Below are 22,394 nucleotides of genomic sequence, written 5' to 3'. Positions count from 1 at the left end.
GGAACGTCATGAGTTACTTTGATATCCGAATACTTACGATTTCGCCGGACGCTTGGCTCTATCTGGCCACTCCTCTTCGTCCTCTTCAGCGTCGGGGGAATAGTTCGGCGGAGGGGTCTTCCTCTTCCTGGACCCTTCGGTCTCCCCCGTTGGGGCGGCCTTCCTTTTCTTTCCTCCCCCTGCTAGAGGGGGAGAGTTTTCTTCTTCCTCCTCCTCGTTCTCGCGGGAGGAGAGCGTCTCGGACTCGTCGGATGACGAGTCCGACACCATCACATTACGGGCACTCTTTCGAGTCCCCGTGGCCTTCTTCTTCTTGGCCTTCTTCTCCGGCACCACATAAGGCGCCGGAACCAGCAGCTTCACTAGGAGAGCAGGGGCTGGGTCTTCGGGCAAGGGAGCCGGACAGTTAATCGATCCGGACTTCGCCCGCCAAGCTTGTCAAAGGTGAGGGAGTTTAGATCCCGCATAGAGTCAAACTATGAAAAAACTTAACATCCTGTAAAAGGTAAAAATAGCTTACCTCGCTAGCGTGCCGCTGCGAGCTGTATCCGCGGTCCTCGGAAGGGAATGTGGGAGCCTCGGCGCCTTTGGTTAGCACCTTCCAGACGTCTTCATATGTCGTGTCGAAGAGCCTGTTAAGGGTTTGGTGCTGCGCCGGGTCGAACTCCCACAGAGTAAAGTCCCGTTGTTGACACGGGAGGATCCGGCGGATGAGCATGACCTGGACTACATTGACAAGCTTGATCGGCTTGCTCACCAGGGACTGGATGCATGTCTGCAATCCGGTCACTTCTTTTTCGTCGCCCCACGACAGGCTCGTCTCTTTCCAGGACATAAGCCGCGTGGGGGGTCCGGATCGGAACTCGGGGGTTGCGATCCATTTCGGATCGCGTGGCTCAGTGATGTAAAACCACCACGATTGCCACCCCTTCAGGGTCTCCACGAAGGAACCCTCGAGCCATAGGACGTTGGCCATCTTGCCCGCCATGGCGCCTCCGCACTCCGCCTGGCTGCCGCGCACCACCTTGGGCTTGACGTTGAAGGTCTTGAGCCAGAGGCCAAAATGGGGGCGGACGCGGAGAAAAGCCTCGCACACGACGATAAACGCCGAGATGTTGAGGATGAAGTTCGGAGCCAGATCATGGAAATCCAGGTCGTAGTAGAACATGAGCCCCCGGACAAATGGGTGGAGTGGAAAACCCAGTCCGTGGAGGAAGTGGGGGAGAAATACTACCCTCTCATGGGGCCTTGGGGTGGGGAGAAGCTGCCCCTCCTTAGGAAGTCGGTGCGCGATGTCTTTGGACAAGTATCCGGCCTTCCTTAACCTTTTGACATGGCCCTCCGTGACGGAGGAGACCATCCACTTGCCTCCCGCTCCGGACATTGTTGGAGAGGGTTGAGGTAGGAAGTGCGGGCTCGGGCGCTGGAGCTCGGGTGCGCAGAAGATGGATAGGCAAAGGAGGAAGAAGGCGTCGGTAAAAAGGTGGATCCTTATCCCCTTATATGGGTGGATGCGACTATGCATCCCCACCAGCCTAGTAAACTCGCTGCCTCCCAAGCACCGTGATAAGTGGCGCGGTTGGGTTACCCACGTCCGTATTAACGAGAATCCCGTAAACAAAGGGGACACGATCTCTGCTTTGACAAGACGTGCCAAGGAAACCGCCTCGCAAAACACGCTAAGGTGGAGAAGTGAAAATGATTTGAATAAAGGCTTGGCCGTAGTGTGATGTCACGCTGCGGAATACGTCAGCAGATTAGATTTGTGTTAATATTATTCTCTCTATGGCAATACGTGGAAGCTTATTTTGCAGAGCCGGACAGTACTCTTGGTGTTTAAAAACTTTTATGAAGAGTTTGGAGGAGGAACCCGCCTTGCAATGCCGAAGACAATTTGCGCGCCGGACTCGTCATCATTGAAGCCTGGTTCAGGGGCTACTGAGGGAGTCCTGGATTAGGGGGTGTTCGGGTAGCCAGACTATACCTTCAGCCGGACTCCTGGACTATGAAGATACAAGATTGAAGACTTCGTCCCGTGTCCGGATGGGACTTTCCTTGGCGTGGAAGGCAAGCTTGGCGATGCGGATATTCAAGATCTCCTAGCATTGTAACCGACTCTGTGTAACCCTGACCCTATCCGGTGTCTATATAAACCGGAGGGTTGTAGTCCGTAGGCAATCAACTCCATACACAACAATCATACCATAGGCTAGCTTCTAGGGTTTAGCCTCCTTGATCTCGTGGTAGATCTACTCTTGTACTACCCATATCATCAATATTAATCAAGCAGGAGTAGGGTATTACCTCCATCGAGAGGGCCCGAACCTGGGTAAAAACATCGTGTCCCTTGTCTCCTGTTACCATTCGGCCTTGACGCACAGTTCGGGACCCCCTACCCGAGATCCGCCGATTTTGACACTGACATTGGTGCTTTCATTGAGAGTTCCTCTGTGTCATCGCCTTTAGGCCCGATGGCTCCTTTGATCATCAACAACGATGCGGTCCAGGGTGAGACTTTGCTCCCCGGACAGATCTTCATCTTCGGCGGCTTCGCTCTGCGGGCCAATTCGCTTGGCCACCTTGAGCAGATCAATAGCTACGCCCCTGGCCATCAGGTCAGGTTTGGTAGCCTAAACTACACGGCTGACATCCACGGGGACTTGATCTTCGACGGATTCGAGCCACAGCCAAGCGCGCCGGACTGTCTCGATGGGCATGATATAGCTCTGCCGCAGAACAGTGCCTTGGAGGCCGCACACGCATCGGTTTCGACCATTGATTCGGAGCCTACTACGCCAATCGAGGAACAGCGGTTGGATGCTGCCTCAGGGGCTGCGATCTCAGAGGCAATCGAGCCGAACTCCAGCCCTGCACTCCGCATGGCCCGTGACTCCGAGGAGCCGGATTCCTCTCCGAACTCCGAGCCCCCCGCACCCCTGCCGATCGAATCCGTTTGGGCGCCGATAATGGAGTTCACCGCCGCGGACATCTTTCAGCACTCGCCTTTTGGCGACATCCTGAATTCTCTTAAGTCTCTCTCTTTATCAGGAGAGCCCTGGCCGGACTACGGTCAACTTGGGTGGGATACAAACGATAAGGAAATTCAAAACCCACCCACCACCCACTTCGTAGCCACTGTCGACGATCTAACCGACATGCTTGACTTCAGCTCCGAAGACATCGACGGCATGGACGACGATGTAGGAGACGAACAGGAACCAGCACCTGTAGGGCGCTGGAAGGCCACCTCGTCATATGACATATATATGGTGGATACTCCAAAAGATGGAGATGGCGATGGAACAGTGGGGGATGATGCCCCCAAGAAACAGCCAAAGCGCCGGCGTCAGCAGCGCCGCTCTAAATCCCGCCAAAGCAAAAATGGTGATTCCGGCACGGGAGATAAAACTACCCCGGATAGCGCCGAAGAACACCCACCTCAGCAAGATTCGGCACAGGAAGATGGAGAAGCCAGCCCTCATGAGAGAGCGGCAGACCGAGAGGTCGAGGATGATAACTATACGCCTCCCTCCGAAGACGAGGCAAGCCTCGAGGACGACGAATTCGTCATACCATCAGACCCCGCCGAACAAGAGCGTTTTAAACGCAGGCTTTTAGCCATGGCCAGCAGCCTCAAGAAAAAGCAGCAACAGCTTAGAGCTGCCCAAGATTTGCTAGCTGACAGATGGACTGAAGTCCTTGCGGCTGAAGAGTATGAACTCGAACGGCCCTCCAAGCGTTACCCGAAGCGCAGGCCGCTACCCCGATCAGAGGAGGAAGCACCTACATCACCAGCGCATGACATGGTAGACCGGCCACCTCGCGGCTACGACAGAGAGGCCTCTCGGCCCTCCACCCAAGCCATGCCCCGACGCCACTCAACTAAGGCACGGGAAAATGCGCCCGACCTGCGAGACATACTGGAGGATAAGGAAAGACGAACAAGATCGATCTACGGATCGCGCAGGCGCCCTACGGCATGTGACAATGATCTTCACTCCGGATAAAACAAATCCGGCCGGGCCGAACACAACAGATATAGCTCTTCCGAGTTGTGTCGTGATATAGCCCAGTACAGAGGCGCCGCACACCCGCTATGCTTCACGAATGAACTAATGGATCATAAAATCCCAGAGGGTTTCAAACCCGTAAACATCAAATCATACAATGGCACAACAGATCCGGCAGTATGGATCGAGGATTATCTCCTTCACATCCACATGGCACGCGGCGATGATCTACATGCCATCAAATACCTCCCGCTCAAAGTTAAAGGACCGGCCCGGCATTGGCTTAACAGCTTGCCAACAGACTCAATCGGTTCTTGGGAGGACCTGGAAGCCGCATTCCTCGACAACTTCCAGGGCACTTACGTGCGACCGCCGGATGCCGACGACTTAAGCCACATAATTCAGCAGCCAGAGGAATCGGCCAGACAATTCTGGACACGGTTCCTAACAAAGAAAAACCAGATAGTTGACCGTCCGGACGCAGAGGCCCTAGCAGCCTTCAAGCATAACATCCGCGACGAGTGGCTTGCCCGGCACCTAGGACAGGAAAAGCCGAAATCCATGGCAGCCCTCACGACAATCATATCTATAATTACTCTCTACAAAATGTAGAGTACAGGCAATGCTTATGAAGAAGATTCTATGCTGAAATTCTTGAGTTATCCTTCCCTTGATATGGAGAAGGGCATTATAAATCCGGTGTTAACTGTTAATGTAAGTTAGTCCTTCTAAAGCCTTTATCCTCAACTGTTGTTTAATTTGCTCATACTCCCTATCGTTTACTGATGTTTAGTTTGCTGTTTCTACCAAAATGCATGTTCGTAAGAACCATAAGTTCTAAGTTTTACTTGTAAAACCAAATTCCTTATTCATACCATGCACATTACTTAATACTCCCTATATATATGCTTGTTTTTGTGGATCTACAATCCAGTGTGTGGTGAAGCAGCCCACGTTTGCACCTTGTCATCTCCTATTTTATCTTACTGATGTGGCTGATGATATGAACAACATGTCATGCACATTATCCAAAATAGATATAATGATTTTCTTTGCCCTTCATCTATGCTTGTTATGTTGACATGGTAATCTAGTAGTGTGGTGAAGCTCCCCGCATTATGAACAATGCCAAATTATGCTATTGATATTTTGAACATACTCTTTATTTTCTAATTTGAAATTGGATAGAATTGACAGAACAGTTATCATCTTTGTTTATACACGTGGAAAACCTGTCATCTCTCTGCTTTGTTTCAGGGTGATATGCCTGATGGCATGCACAAGTCTGCTGAAGGCTGTGAGACAAACCCAACATATATTGCAGCAAAGAAGGCAAAACATCTTGAAGATAGCGAGACAACCCAAAAGTCTTGTCTTGATGCAGTGTTCAAGTTACTTGAGACTAACAGTCAGACAAGCTCACAAAATTCGTTGTCTGAATCAGTTCGACTTCTTCAGTCCCAAGTTCTAGCAAAAAGGCATTCTGCAACTCAATTTCGACTTGAAGTCCTATCTCTAAGAAAGATTGCGGAGAACACCAATGAGAACCTCATCGCTAAATAGCTACACCTGGAAGCTATGACCGACATGCTAGGCCGGTCTCACAGCCTTGCTCAGCAGCTTGCGCAGCAGTTCCCCGCAAGGCTAACCTTTCTTGAACTGTCTTGGAAGTGGTCTCGGTTCAGTATTATTTTGTTACGCTGCAATGGTGCCCAGTTTTTGTAATTTGCTTCTTCGTTGTGCTTTATGATCACTGGTGGCGAACTTTGATGCCCAGTGGATGTAATATACCTTAAACCCTTTATTGTATAGTGTAGGTTTATTCTAAGTTACTATGCCGTAATTTCTTTATTGTATAGAGTAGGTTTGTTCTTAATTCATACTAGTTACGCAGCAGCCCGAAATGAACCCCGGCCCATGATTGTGCGAATCAAATCACGGGCTTTTAACAGGCCAAAATTGTCTCGGTCCTTGTTTGGCCCAATCAGATATCGGCTGCGAGTAGGCCGGATGCAAACAGGGTCGTAGTTAGGCCCAACTATATGACAGGCTTTTAACAGGCTAAAATGTTAAACGGGCCCTTACCAGGCCAAAACTAATATCAGGCCGAATTACTAAGTGGGCCTTTACCAAGTGGGCCCAAAAGCATAGTGTCCAGTTGACGGGCCGAATCTGATATGGGCCATAATTGAGCCCAGAGCCTCTTAAAGGGCCGGACCTGATCTGGGCCGTAATTTGGCCCAGAACGTGGTAGGCTTTTAACGGGCTGGATCTCATATGGGCCACTATTAGGCCCGGAGCATGGCAGGCCATTAATGGACCAGATCAAATATGGGCCGGCATTTGGCCCAAAACATGGCAGCTAGTTAATGGGCCGGCCTACTAGGGTCCTCAAAATCTTGTGGGCCTACAGCTGGGCTGGCCCATTAATGTCGGCGAAATCTCATGGGCCTTTAGCTGGGCCAGCCCATTATGACCCGCAAGAATCTTGTGGGCTTTACGTGGGCCGGCCCATTATGGTACAAAAAAATCTTGTGGGCCTTTACCTGGGCCGGCCCATTATGGCCCGCAAAATCTTGTGGGCCTTTAGCTGGGCCAGCCCATTATGGTCTGCAAAATCTCGTGGGCCTTTAGCTGGGTCGGCCCATTATGGTCCGCAAAATCTTGTGGGCCTTCAGTTGGGCCAGGCCATTTAAACTTGATGGGCCGGTCCACGTGTCAAAATATCATAGGCGCGTCTCGCCCATTGGATGAGTTGACACGTGTCTCCTCCAGCCAATGATGATTTTACACGTGGAAAATCCCCATTGGTCGGGGCTGTTAACGGGTTATCGGATCCAAAACCCGACCCGATAGCTTAACGGCGTTCCGTTACGGTGGATGCCACGTGTCGGTCACCCTTGACGAAAGCACTTCTGTGACGCGCGATTTATTGTCATGGAAGTGGACACTTCTGTGATGATAATTTTGGTAATGTCATGGAACACTTCTACGATAGCACAGGTATGACTATCTTGATTCTGTCATAAATTTGTCATGGATGTACATGCATGACAAAAAAAGCGACCTACTGTGACAAACACGTATCATCACGGAAGTGTATTTTTTTTGTAGTGATGCCACAGTCGGACGTCTGAGCGACATCACATAAAGGGCTTATATCAAAAGTAAATAACAAGAATGCCAAAGTCGGACGTCTGAGCGACATCACATAAAGGGCTTATATCAAAAGTAAATGACAAGAATGCCACAGTCGGACGTCTGAGCGACATCACATAAAGGGCTTATATTTCGTCATTCGAATTTAAGTAGCTCATGAATTTAAATCATCCCAAGGAAATACTTAGTACATAATAATAAACCGGTTAGTCCATCCACCGGAATAACATTCAGCCGGGTTTACCATTCTCGGTTTCATGTTCATTCTCCAGAGACTGTCACTGAGACTCATACTGAGACTGACACGGAGACTGACACTGATATGTTGATCAAAGTCCTTGACCATGGACACGGTTACTCGAATGGTTATGACTCTGCAGAGTTTGCACTGTTAATCCACAGCCAACGGATTTCAGTAGTCACAAAGGACTAGTTCCGTTTACGGTATTTTAGTAGAAACACATCTAACCAATACACACCCATTCCACATTCCGCTGCCAGGAATCACCCTAGGCAACGTTCAAGAAAAACTTTAGGACGGGGAGGCCACAACCTCGAATAGCATGGGATCAAATTTATATCGCGCGCTCTAAGGGGTGCCCCCCTCTCGGTCCCAACCGGAAACACCCATACCCCCTGACCGGATGACGGGCTTTAATCCAAGGCCATGGAACCCTCATCACGGCCCCTCTATTTGGTGTGTACAAGGAGAGAGGTTTGCAACTTACTAAACCGCATTCTTTGCAGAAAACATGTGGTAGCACGGAAGGGGGCGAATGGGAACAAGACTTGATCCATGTTAACAATGGAGTTACACGGTTGACATAAGACTAGCATGCTTCAACAATACCAGCTTACAACCTATCATGCCACCATATGATCAGGTTTTCTCACCATCATATGAACACATCAAACTTCAAAGCTCACCTGTAGCTTGCCTTGCATGCAATATAACATTCACTAATGCTTATATAAACATGCCATGAGAAAACTACTCAAGCAAACATGCAAAACACTCATCATATCAAAGGTTCAAACATGCTTGCCTGGTTCGGAGTAGTCGGAGTCTAGCTCGGCGAAGTTTGCAGTTCCGTCACTTCCTTCGGTATCTACGGTATAAAAAAATCGGATACTAACGTGAATACCGTGCATTCATAAAAATTGCTCCAAATATTTTTCAAATAAATATGATAATAAAGTAGACAGAAAAATAAAGATGACAGAAAAAGAATCAACTCAAAATCATCTTTTGTTTAAAAGTTATGAAGGTTTTAGTCCAGGGACTAATCTGTGATGAAACAGAAACTTTCCAGAGGCTAGTTTATAAAAACAGAAAACGCTTCGGTTGGAATACGCCTTCCAAAGGAGAAAACGCACCCGGGCTAAAGGCGCCAATAGAAAATGGTTTGAAATAGAGAGGAGAGGCTGACGAGGGGGTCCCAGCCGTCAGGTTTAAAAATCAAAACAGAGCACACCGGCGCCCGAGGACCGCGGTGGTCGCCGGCGTCGATCCACGGGGAGGTAGGGGGAGGGGATGGTACCTACGGACTCACGGTGCTCTCCCGCGCCTGTGGGTGGTGGAGTTGGTCGTCGGCGAGCACCACGTCGACGGCAGCCTCCACTCCAGCGGACGGTGGTTCGGGCGGTGATGGATCTCACCGAGGAGGGTTGCAAATGTCAAACTGGGGCTCGGGTTAGAAGAGTGGGTGCACTAGGAGGCTGCTGGCAAGGTTTGGGAGGCAGGGGTGTCCTCACCAGAGAGAACCTTGCCGGAGCCCAAGGCGGGTCGGGGCGGCCGGAGTCGGGGAAGAAGGCCTCCTCGAGGTCCTCCTAGTGGCTGGGCGCAGTACTGGCGAGGTGGAGGGGTGGTGCTGGGTCGAGAACAAGCTCGAGGCCTCCTTTTATAGCCGGTCCGAGGCGGTTGCCGAGAACGGGATATCTCCGGCGAGTGATTACGGCGAGGCAGTGGTCGGACAGGCGGTTTAGGTGACTGGGCAGCTGCGGATTGGTCCACTGGCACCGTCCAACGCCTAACCTTGGTTGGATTTGATCTGCTCCCATGGTTTCGACGGAACGGCCTCACGGGCTCGGTGGCGGCAGAGAGCCCGCTCTGCGCCTCTCAGGCCACGGCGACAGCTCTGCAGCATGCACAGGGGGAAAGGACAGCCACACGGAGGCTCCTGGTGGTGTGGGCGGTGCTGCACGGCGCCGTTCTGCAGGGCTGGCCCCTGTTGGCCGCCACAGGCGGTTCTGCCACCGCGGAAGACACCAGCGTTGGCGAGACACGTCGCCACCGACGCTTGCGTCCGTCCAAACGACCGTGCGGCGCACTGGATAAGAAGGAGGAGCAGGGAGCAAGGCGCCAGCACGTGCACTAGCGAGATTGACGCCGCAGTTCTGAAGAAACGACACTGTCGTCTGAACTGAAACATTGAATTTTCTGAACTTGAACAGAAACAGTGCACACCAACTGTTCGACGAAATGATTTGGGCACGTGGAAAAAATTTCTTGAGCTGGGAATTGGTGAGGTGATCTCTTGATGCATCTAGAGGCTACCTGATTTATCTCAGATTTTTAGGAAAAGAAAAAGAATGAATTTCACCAAAAATGGAAAATCTGGTCCAAACTGCAGTAGGCAAATTTTGAAAATTTTGAACTGTGGACCAGCAGATCTTGATGGATCTAGGTTGAGGGTACTAAGGACTAGCCAGAGAAGTTTATTTGGGATCAAGATTCAAAGGAAATTTGGTAGTTCCTTTGTAAACCACCATAGTCCAAATAAATGACAGAAAATGATTTTGAGGTTAAAATAAATAGAAATAAAATTTAGAAGAGGTTGAAACTTGCTGGAATTGGATGCTTGGCTTGATCCAAAGTAGGAAGGTGGGTTTTGGAAGAAAATATTTTACATAGGTCATGGCAAGAGGATACTTTTTGAATGGGGAAGAATAAATCCAAAATTTAGGAATTCTTTTTAATAAAAACAAATTGTAAAAAACCTTCCAACATTATTTGTGTTGAGCCAACACAAGATGAAAAACCCTCAAGACCAAAGATCAAGATTTGGATGAACCCAAAAAAAATACTTGTCATAAAAGAAAAAATTTGAAAAGGAGAGTCTTTTAGAAAAATTTTAAATAACCTCCTTCAAATCAAATAAAGAATTTGATAAAACCAAATCAAAAATTTTGGAGTGTTACAAGGCTCCTCTAGGACCACCTCCCCTCGGCTCGGTGCTCTCGCGGACAACACTTCCATAGGGCGGGGGTAGAAGCGGTCAGAAGTGAATCGCTCTTCATGTCCGACGAGCCCAAAGAATCACCTGACGAAGATACGTCGATTCGGGCTCTGGGCGGACTGCATAATCGTGTTCGGTATGAGGAGAAGCAGCTTAATAAAGCAGACCAATAATCGTTATGATATTCGGATACTTACGACTTTGCCAAGGGCTTGTCCCTAAGCCGCCACTCGTCGCCGCTGTCGGCGGCCGTCGTGGAGCAGTCCGGAAGGAGAGTTCTCCCCTTCTTGGACCCTTCGCCCCCTGGTTGGGGCGGCTTTCCTTTTCTTGTTTCCCCCGGCTGCAGGGGGAGAACCTTCATCTTCCTCCTCCTCGCTTTCACGAGAGGAGTGCGTCTCGGAGTCATCGGGCGATGAGTCCGATACCACCTGACGCCGGGAACTCTTTCAGGTCCCCTTGGCCTTCTTCTTGGCCTCTTCTCCGGCACCTCATAAGGTGCCAGAGTCAACATCTCCGTCAGGAGAGCGTCCGCTGGATCTTCAGGCAAAGGAGCTGCGTAGTCAATCTGCTCTGCCGTCTCCACCCAGTCCTGTTAAAGGCAGGGGTAGCTGAGATCCCGCACATGATTAAACTAGGGAGAATAAATACCCTATAAAGAACTTACCGGTTTTGCGAGGCGCTTCGTGCTAAGTCCACGGTCCTCGGTTAGGGAAGGGGGAACCTCGGCGCCCTTGAACAGCACCTTCCAGACATCCTTGTGCGTCGTGTCGAAGAGCTCGCGCAGAGTCTGGTGCCGAGCCGGGTCGAACTCCCATAGATTGAACGCCCGTTTTGACACGGGAGGATCCGGCGGAAGAGCATGACCTGGACCACGTTAACAAGCTTGATTTTCATGTTCATCATGTTCTTGATGCAGGTCTGGAGTCCGGTCAGCTCTACCGGGTTACCCCAGGGCAGGCCCTTCTCTTTCCAGGAGGTGAGCCGCATAGGGATTCTGGATCGGAACTCAGGGGCCGCCACCCATTTGGGGTCGCGCGGCTCGGTGATGTAGAACCACCCATATTGCCACCCCTTTATGGTCTCCACATAGGAGCCCTCGAGCCATGTGACATTGGGCATTTTGCCCACCATGGTGCCTCCGCATTCCGCTTGCTGGCCGCCTACAACCTTCGGCTTGACATTGAAGGTCTTCAGCCACAGGCGAAGTGGGGCCGGATGCGGAGGAAGGCCTCGCACACGATGATAAACGCCGAGATGTTGAGGATAAAGTTCGGGGCCAGATCATGAAAGTCCAGCCCGTAGTAGAACATGAGGCCGCGGACGAACGGGTGGAGGGGAAATCCCAGTCCGCGGACGAAGTGGGTAAGGAAAACTACCCTCTCATGGGGCTCTGGAGTAGGGACGATCTGCCCCGCGTTTGGCAGCCGGTGCGCGATGTCTGCGTCCAAGTATCCGGCTCCCCGCAGCTTCTTGATATTCTCCTCCGTAATGGAGGATCTCATCCACTTTCCTCCCGCTCCGGACATGATTGGGCGGTGTGAGGAGAAAGGTGCGAACTTGGGCATTGGAGCTCGAGTGCGCGAGAATGGATAGGCAAAGAGGAAGAAGGCGTGGGTGAAAAAGGCGAACTCTTATCCGTTTATAAGGGCGGATGAAACTATACGCCCCCACTAGCCTGGTTAACTCGCTTATTCCCCAAGCGCCGCGATTGATGGCGCGGTTGGGTTACCCACGCCCGTATTGATGAGAATCCCGTGATAAGGGGACATGATCTCTGCTTCGACAGGACGTGCCAAGGAAACCGCCTCGCAATATGCGCCAAGGCTGGTCGAGCAAAACGGTTCGATAATAACCGGGCCATGGCGTGATGTCATGATATCAAATATGTCAGCAGATCGGAAATATTATTCTCTCTACGGTGGTATGTGGAACTTGTTTTACAGAGCCGGACACTATCCTTGTGTTCAAAATCTTTTATGGAGTATTCGGAAGAGGAACCCGCCTTGCAATGTCGAAGACAATCCGCGCGCCGGACTCATCGTCATTGAAGCCTGGTTCAGGGGCTACTGAGGGAGTCCTGGATTAGGGGGTATCCGGACAGCCAGACTATACCCTTTGGCCGGACTGTTGGACTATGAAGATACAAGATTGAAGACTTTGTCTCCTGTCCGGATGGGACTCTCCTTGGCGTGGAAGGCAAGCTTGGCGATACAGATATGTAGATCTCCTCCCATTGTAACCGACTATGTGTAACCCTAGCCCCCTCCGGTGTCTATATAAACCGGAGGGTTTCGTTCGTAGGACAACAACAATCATACCATAGGCTAGCTTCTAGGGTTTAGCCTCCACGATCTCTTGGTAGATCAACTCTTGTACTACTCATATCATCAAGATCAATCAAGCAGGAAGTAGGGTATTACCTCCATAGAGAGGGCCCGAACCTGGGTAAACATCGTGTCCCCCTTCCTCTTGTTACCATCCGCCTTAGACGCACAGTTCGGGACCCCTACCCGAGATCCGCCGGTTTTGACACCGACAGTTGGCCACAATGCCCGTGGTGGTAGCTTTTAACTTCTTTTTCCTTGACATCCTTGCTTGACTTGATTGATCTTCCACATCTGCACATGGTATGAGGAACAGAAGACACCAGAGGCTCTAACACCATGATCGATCAGAGGAGGATTTAATGAGACACGAAGACCGAGGCACATGGAGATGACGGCTGTACTAAGAGATATAATCGTTGGGGGCGATTATAGACAGTGAAGGACGGGAGAAGCACTTGGGAAGGCCCTTCATGGAGGAGATAGGAGAGGCGAAGGATTAATGAAGGAACACATGAGGTAGCCATGACATGAGGATTGCGCTTATATATTGGATAGATTACGGTACCTAAAACCTAAGGTGGAGAAGACGTGCCTGTTGTGGAGTTTCTTTAGGCAGCACGTGAAAACATTTTCCAAAGAGGGATATAAAAGTTTTTTTCTTTTATTACAAAGGGATGGGTTAACCTGCGCCGTAATAATTTGATCTCACCAGATTAACGGCTCCTAATTACTGATTATCATGGTAATTTCTAAGGAGTCCCTAATTAGTATAGAAGAAGGTATAGATAGATAGATACACTACTGGAATCTGGCACTTTGCCATCTGCCATGGCAGATGGCAAAGGCATGGTCGGCGGATGGCAAAGGCTTTGCCATCTGCCAGCAGATGGCAAACAGTTTGTCTGAAACCCTGCCGGCAAAGGCTTCTTTGCCGTCTGCTGGCTGATGGCAAAGAGCCTGTGGCTTTGCCATCAGCTGGCAGATGGCAAAGCCTCTTAACGGGGTTAGCCCCGTTAGAAGGCTAAAGGCATACTTTGCCGTCGGCCAGCAGATGGCAAAGTATGCAGGCTCTTTGCCATGCGCCAGCGGATGGCAAGGGCTGCATGCTTTGCCGTCTGCCGGCACATGGCAAAGAGCTTTGCCATCTGCTGGCAGATGACAAAGAGCCCAAATAGGCCAGCCCAAATTTTACATGTAGATGACACGTGGCCTCTTTGCCATCTGCCAGCTAATGGCAAAGCTCTTTGCCATCTGCCAGCAGATGGCAAAGTGACTATATTGCCCCATTTAATTTTGGTTTTTTCTTATATCAATTCATTTTCACAGAAAATCAAACACAAATATATTTATATGACCAATATAGCATATTCAACACATATTACCAATAGTCATGAACACATATATCCAATACATGTTACCAATATAGCAATTTCATCCGTACATATACATAGTTTCATCAATATTACACAGTTTCATCCATAGGTAGCAAGTTTCACAAGGTCAAAACAAAAACTAAATACAAGCACTCCATCAACCCAATCTTCCGTGATCTTAAGCAAATCTGTAAAATGGGAAAGAAGAAAGTTAGAAGAAGAAGACTAGAAGAAGAAGATTATTATGATGCAACTAAAATGTGAAGATTATTATGATGCAACTTATATCTGTAAAATAGGTCATTTTGGAGCTAGGTATGGTTATTATGTCATTTTTGAGCTAGCTAAGCATACTAAGTCATTTGGTGTAAACCATGCTAAGGTCATTCTAGAGCTAAGTAAGGTTATTATGTCATTTTGGAGCTAGCTAAGCATGTGAAGTCATTTAGGAGCTAAAATATGTCATTTCTTAAGCATAATATGTCATTTTGGAGTTAGCTAAGCATATTAAGTCATTTTGGAGGAAAAGATGCTAAGTATAGGTCATTTTAGAGCTATTCTAGGTTAAATAGGTCATTTTGAAGCTAGCTAAGCATATTAAGTTATTTTGAAGAAAAAATGCTAAGTATAGGTCATTTTAGAGCTATCCTAGGTTAAATAGGTCATTTTGGAGCTAATTAAGCTTATTATGTAATTTTTGAGCTAGCTAAGCATATTGAATCATTTTGGAGGAAAAAATGCTAAGTATAGGTCATTTTAGAGCTAGCCTAGGTTAAATATATAGGTCATTTTGGAGCTAAGTAAGGTTATTATGTCATTTTGGAGCTAGCTAAGCATATGAAGTCATTTAGGACCTAAAATATGTAATTTCTTAAGCATATTATATCATTTTAGAGCTAGCTAATCATATTAAGTCATTTTGGAGGAAAAGATGCTAAGTATAGGTCATTTTAGAGCTATCCTAGGTTAAATATGTCATTTTTAAGCTAGCTAAGCATATTGAGTCATTTTGGAGGAAAAATGCTAAGTATAGGTCATTTTAGAGCTATCCTAGGTTAAATATGTCATTTTGGAGCTAATTAAGCTTATTATGTCATTTTTGAGCTAGCTAAGCATATTGAGTCATTTTGGAGGAAAAATGCTAAGTATATGATTATGTCGATAGTATCCATATGGCAGAGAACCCGGGCCGACATGACTAGTCATAGAACCAAGGTGGCACAAACGTACAGGGACAGGCATACATGACCCAGCGATGCACGTGTCGGTCATCAGCGAGTGCAACCAAGTCGTAGCAAGCTACAAGGACTTTGGTGATACACCACGTGACATTTCCTCGTAGGGACAGACACAGGAGCAAAGAAGGACACATGCCGGTCAATCCATGTGTTCCGGAGCAGTAGGGAACTACCATGGCTCAATGGAAGCACTAGGAGGCATTTCCCTATATGGAAGGCTACCAAAGGCACACGACTAGGTGTCGAATCCCACACATACAATACATTTCAAACATACAAACATTATGCACGATATGTGTAGATACAACATGGTATCACAACAAAACTCTATTAAGCAAAACATTTAGGAAACTTACCGTCATCACAGAGGTGTAGGTGTAGGTGTAGGTGTACGACCGGTCGCGCCAGTGGCAGACGGCGAAGGATCGGTCGATGCTTGTCGGGAGTGACGCTGCACCAAAGATTATTTCCAATGTATCGTTAGCATGATGCAACTCAAATGTGAAGACTAGTAACTAATGACTGTTCAAATGAAACTCATAATTCACAAATATATGACCCCGTCGGCCTCTGGAAGGCCGAAGAGCACCTTTTCGGTCAACAAGAGGCCGAAGAGGTGTCGGGTGTCGGGGGTGTCGTGTCTGTGTGTCGTGGACACACCGGTTTGTTCATCCAAATAAGCAGATATTACAAACTGCTTGCCATAGTTTACAATTTTTATGTGTTGTGGCCTTCTTGATTCAGTTTGGCAACCGACATATTTGAATGCCATCCACATGTCCAAAATTGATTACTTCATCTCTGTCCAAACTAAAGTTGTCAATATAGATCATGTCTGTGAGTTCTTTCTACCCTCGACTGTCAACTATTTTGAAACGCAAGGAGCAGCATCTAATTTCATCCTGTAGACAAAACCATGTTAGAAGTCACGATGATGGGTGCAGAGGAAGTCAAGATGCAAGTGGACATGTTCGTGGGGTGTCCACCATCATCCGCACCATTCACGAGGGCTAATGACGGAATTAATTAGCAGGTGCCCACGTACCAGAGTGTTCGCCTGGCCGCAACACCGAAACATGCTACGCAGCCACTCCATTCTTGTTTATTTTTTGCAAATTATAAGAGCTGCTTTTTTTCTTTCATGTACACTCATGGCGAAGCAGAGGCATGAGGCTTGTGCATGCTAATGTTGTCATCTACTCTAGTTAGCACCAACGAATGAAACAAAGCGGGTTTTAGTCTCAATTTGCCAACTTTTCTTCTGCTCAATTTGCCAACTTTTCTAGGAATTGATCACGATAACTATGACGATGGTGACGTACGTGCAGTCATTTTCTTTAATGCGGGTTTTAGTCTATCAATCAACTAAGCCGACCAGTTGTAAGTTGTGTGCTATACGCCGAGTGTAACACTTGGCGTACAGTTCGCCGAGTTTGAAACAGCTTTTGCCGTGTATGAAACATACACAGCTTACAAAGTTTTTCCTATAGTGAGATAGCTATAATGTATATCCATGTAGTTGCATGAAGCAAACACAACTTCGATGTGCATGTCACTTATTTTCAAATACTTTACTGAATGCGCCATACTGTAGTTGACTTCTTATACAGGGAAAAGATGCGGAAGATCCTCCACGTGATTCCACTGTACGTTTTAACACTAGGTTGAACATGTTGGTTTGGCTGCTTCAGCACATGCACTGACAGGCATAAGCATCACGTGTGTAAACTGAAAATTCAGTCTATCCTCATGCTAAATTAGCATAAGCTTCTAACTTATTAGGACAATGATACTAGGCTTCAACTCAAAAGGTATACGTATAAACGGTATTTTAATTTTATTGCCTTAAGAAAATAAATTATATATATATATGTATGTATGCATGGCATGTCTCTTGCGTAATATTGATTGTACCTTGCTGAAATCATATTTTTATATACTTCCGTGTCAGGTGGTATCAAGCTTGATCATGAAATCTTGGAAAGTATAAACACCATTCTTGCATGTGTGTGAACTTACATGCAAACTCACCCAAGGTGCCAGGTACAATGATTTTTCACCAACCAGTTCAACGCCGCCTTCTTGACTGTTATTGGGAGTTTGGGACATATTCAGTACTGAAACCTAGATGAGTTCACATGCAGGTTTTTCTTTCAGATTGCTTTGTATGTGTTGACTTCTACCCAGCTGCTGGGATGAACTTCCATCCAAGACATTTCAACTTTTTATAAAGATGCATCAAATATATTTTCCCAAAAAGGTCTACCATCTGCTGCTATTCATGCATTAGTAGTAGTCGTAATTTAGTTCACCAACTTACAGGATTTGTGAAGCATTCTAACTAATTCACGAGTGCTCAGCCTTGCTCTGTTTCAATTTTCAAATCAAAAGTGTGTTAAATTTCCATTCCAATTAAGAGACATTTGCATGGATATGGGTAACCAATTGGTATATGTATGACAAGACAAAAACAAATCATATTGTTTGATTCATATAGCTGAATTGTTTTGGAGGGAAGTATTCTGGTGAGTCTGTAATCTGCCTGTGAACATGTTGTTTAGTTATGCATATTTACTCAGATGCGGTAGTACCCTAGGAGATAAAAAAGGAAAGAGATCAGGGCATATGCTGCATTCTTTGATGGATTTGACATTAAGTTGGGCCTATAAAGATGAAGTAATCATTGAACTATCACACATGTTGCAAGGTGCTATATTATCCCAGGGAGTCAGGTACGCAAGTTATAGGAAGAGGACATAGATTCGTAGTGAAATAATCTTCGTGATAACATTATTTGAGAGAGAGAACAAAGTTCAGTCAACAATAACAGGGTGCAATCATCAAGTGTGCTTATGCACCGCTCTGCATGCAGCAATAAAATCTGTTGATTATTCAGCTCAATCGATTCTTGGTTTGTTACAGAACAATAACAATAGCTGCGAAGGATCATAATTTGTATGTACCTCTGGATTTCATATACTGTTGTTGATATTGACATGAACTATGTTCTGTGACGGGGTTTTTTATATTTTTTTGCTACATGAGTTGGTATAAATTTTAAATCAGAACAGTCAGAAGTTAGCAGATGGAGGCAATATAGGTTATTTCTTTCGAGCATGGAGTTTTTGCACAAGAGTTTAAATGCTCCCTCATGTACTGTAAAATCAAAATAAATAGTACTAAAAACAGGAAACACATAATTGTGCACGCCGTGTTCTACTAAACTCCAGAATCTCTCTTATATCTAAAACTATATGAGCAGAAATGGCATGAAACTTATGGATTAATTTTCTTTTTGCATACATGCCGAGCTGGGAGTCATAGGGTATTAACCTGTATAATCCCTCTTATAAGAAAAAATATGAGCTGAAATGTCATGAACCTAATGGATTAATTTTCCTTTTGCATACATGGTGAGCTGAGAGATCATAGGGTCTTATAGGCCATTGATTGTTTGTATTCAGTCCAACTAGGACACATTTTTGCCATGTTATGGCCACTACTCACCTTCGCTAGCTCCTTCAAGGATGTTTTGACCTATACTCCTTTGTTATCTACAATGGGGTACTAATCCATCAGAGGCCATTCACTTTCCTTTCAATAAATTAAAAGGTGGATCTCACCTTATTTTCAACAAATGTCAAAATAGAGAATCTAAAAATAACTTGGTCAACATGAAAAAAAATGAAAGGGTGCCTCATTCAGGTTTAACTATACTTTGTTGATATTCACACTGAACATTGTTGCCATTTACTTACAGTCTAAACCATCTGAATGATTTGTTGTTGTTGTTTAGGAAAAATAGCTAGCCCGTGCAAGTTGCACGAGAAGAAATAGTGGTATTGGTACTGGTGTGATCATCAATGGTAAGTACAGTTTGGGTTGAAGATTTGTAGCTGATGTAAGTACCTCGAGGAGGAGGTTGCGGGGGAACTGCTTGACGGAGAGCACGTCGGCGACGATGGTGTCGGGGCGGAGCTTGGCTAGGGGGATGGCGCGGACGACGGACTCCGTGGAGAGGATGGAGCTGCAAACCAGCAGCACGTCCGGCTGCTCCTCGCACAGCGCCTCCAAGCTTCTGTTGTTGTCAGCATTTCACAGCATGATCGATCGATCCCCTTGCAGTTGCATCCCGACCGGAATCGAAGAAAGATAGGTTCGTGGGTTGGCATGGCTGGTCACCTGAAGAAGCGAATCCCGTGGGCGGAGCAGTAGTCGGAGTAGTCGGATCTGGAGGTGGCCAGCACGGCGTGGCCCTGCCGCTGGATGCCCCTGGCGATGAACTGCCCGAAGTTGCCGAACCCGATGATCCCCACGCGCAGCGCCGCGGGATCTTGCGCCTCCGTCGAGGACACCGATGGTGACGGCGACGGCTCCTCATGGGCGCCGCGCCACGAGGAGGCGAGCTGCTGCTCCTGCTCGGTGGAGGTCGTGGCGTCTCTCGGGGGCTTGGCGCCGGCAGCGGCCGGCCTGACCCACAGTTAGGCCGGGGGAGGCAGGGGCGTAGCTACGTACAGCTAGCCGGTGTCACTGGCACCGGGTCCAATCTACACTTGCTTAGGATAATCCATTGATTTAGTGTGTGGGTCATTGGTTTTTTGATGTGTTCTTCTATGTGGACACCGGGTAATTTTCAGTCTGGGTCCGCCCCTGGGGGAGGGCCGGCGACGGGGCGGGGGAGCGACACGTCCGGCGACAGGGCGGGGGAGCGACGGGGCCGGCGACAGGGTGGCGGGGGAGGGCCGGCGACGAGGCGGGGGAGGGTCAGCGACGGGGCGGGGGAGTGACGCGGCCGGCGACAGGGCGGGGGAGCGACGGGGCCGGCGACAGGGTGGCGGCGGGCGAGCCTAGAGCGCCATCGACGGGGCTGTTCGGTGTGTGGATTAGATGCGAAGGCCATTTTTTTTACCTAGATGGGTGGGGAGAGAGAGGGAGGGGATAACCCCACAGTTTTTTTTACCTGGAAAAAAATAACCCCATCTCTTTGCCATCTGCCAGCAGATGGCAAAGAATCTTTGCCGTCTGCTGGCAGATGGCAAAGAGGTGGGGCTGGTACGCTGTTACACGCCTGACGGCCACAGGATTTGCCAACCTCTTTGTCATCTGCTGGCAGATGGCAAAGAATTGGCTGATGGCAATCATGTTCTTTGCCGTCTGTCAGTTCTTTGCCATCTGTTTTTTATAAGCAGATGGCAAAGACGTTCTTTGCCATCAGCTGGCAGATGGCAAAGAGCTGGCTGATGGCAAATTCTCTGTTTCCAGTAGTGATAGATATAGATAGATTTTTGGTGTTGCTAATTTGTTTTTTTTTGTCAGATGCAAAATCAAAAAGAACAGCTCCGTCTATGCATTGGACTACAGAAATGAAATCTGTAAAATTTATTCTACTAACTTTTATTGAAAAATATATGCATGTTTAAGTGGCAAGGACACTACAACAGCCAGGAACAAATGATGTAAGTAATACAAGATCAATCTACTGTACGACAGAAGTATAGAGTGTACAACACAAACGACAACTCTACATGACTAGTACAATGCCCGTGCGTTGCCACGGGCAAAATACAGGAAAATAAATCAAACTGATGACTAAGTGACATGAGTGAAGTCCTACGAATATATATCATATTTTATGAATTTCTTTAGCAGATACTACAAGAGCAACTATGCATCGACCGCATGTTTTTTATCAGTGCTAAAATTTTGTGATCATCGTTTTCTTCCTCCTCTCTGTCTTCCTCCTTCCGTCCCAATGACCCATCCTCCGACGCTGGTCGTGGTCGATGTCAATATCATGTGCCACCCTACCTGAGCCGCCTTAAGCTTCTTCATTGGTTCACCATTGCCCCGACACCGATCGAGGCCGGTGTCGATGCTGCCCTGCTCATTCTCAAAACAATTATGCAAATCTTAGATGATCTGTTAAACGAAACATGTTATCAGTGCTTAGCGAGATGGCATGTGCATAACTTATATGAAGCATGTGAAAGAGGGTATCATGTTTTTAGAGTTATGGATTGATCAGTATCAGCATGCATGGAAACTTAATGCTTTCCAGAATTAAGCCATAATTTTTTCAAGCAAAGCACCATATTTTTCTTATGCTCTAGAAGGATGAAGGAACTGAAATCAACCTTAATGTTTGGCACAATTTTTCGACAATGTATTGAAACTCATAGACCCTTTGTTCTGTATTGAAACTCATAGACCTTTCACTCCAGCTTTGTTTGGTTTCTCTGACCACCAATGACACATGAAGATAACCACAAGTGTCCCGTCTTCAGTGTGGCCATGACACAGTCCAAGAGCCTAAGCCAAATATCCTCAAGCATGAGTACAAGCCATGCCCGCTGCACTTTCTTGTATATCTCATATTAAATTATTAATAAAACAAGAAAATTGTAGTTTGATGCAGCTAGGATAGATAACTTTGGTACTTTCCAGTTAACATGAAAACTGTACACCTATACAGAACACAAGCAACTTTTGCAGGAACAAAATTGGATCCCAACGAATTTAGAGAGCACTAAAAGAAGCATGGAGAATACCACCATACTTACCAACGGCAACACGGGGAGATGAGCGGGCAGAATGTATCTTGCCTGATCAAAGTCATTAAACCTTGATCCGTCGTTCGGTGTCCATAGGTGGTGCCAGACAGTGCGGATGACAGCGCAATGCGAGATTGCATCCAGTAGGTTCGAAGGGGCACGTGGACGCGGAGCCCGACGGCGGTGGCTGCGGAAAATAGGACGGCGTCAGCATCGAGGGCGCACATGAGAGGAGCAGCGCGGCAGACCGGCGATCGTGGCATCGGCGATGCGCTTGATCCGGCCTACGTACAAAGAATTAATGTAGAAACAATAAGATTACAGACCAATAACCATACTGATTAGCAAGTACTACTAAGAAGTGCAGTGTTACTAAAATAGAAGGGGGTGGCCATTCACTGAAGCATGTATGCATTTTTCTCTTTCAAAGAGAACTGCTTACAGACTTACAACTGAAGTACTCAATATGTTGGCAATGCCGGAAAACATTCCATGAA

General features: G+C 47.4%; 1 protein-coding gene across 1 annotated transcript; it reads right to left on the bottom strand.

Annotated features, from left to right (window-relative positions):
- Positions 1–19,043: 19,043 nt before the first annotated feature.
- On the bottom strand, positions 19,044–22,160 carry LOC147982311 (uncharacterized). Its single transcript, XM_087516269.1, has 4 exons — positions 21,907–22,160; positions 19,529–19,816; positions 19,256–19,424; positions 19,044–19,079 (listed from the first exon to the last, which is right to left on the bottom strand). The coding sequence occupies exons 1-4, from the start codon at positions 22,158–22,160 to the stop codon at positions 19,044–19,046; spliced, it is 747 nt and encodes a 248-aa protein (XP_087372395.1).
- Between the last annotated feature and the right edge of the window lie 234 nt (positions 22,161–22,394).

This window comes from Triticum urartu, chromosome 3A (genome assembly GCF_056163025.1).
Source record: "Triticum urartu cultivar PI428250 chromosome 3A, HENAU_Tu73, whole genome shotgun sequence".
Lineage (NCBI taxonomy): Eukaryota > Viridiplantae > Streptophyta > Magnoliopsida > Poales > Poaceae > Triticum > Triticum urartu.
The sequence above is the reverse complement of the archived record's forward strand: the minus strand, read 5'-3'. Positions and strand labels throughout refer to the sequence as shown.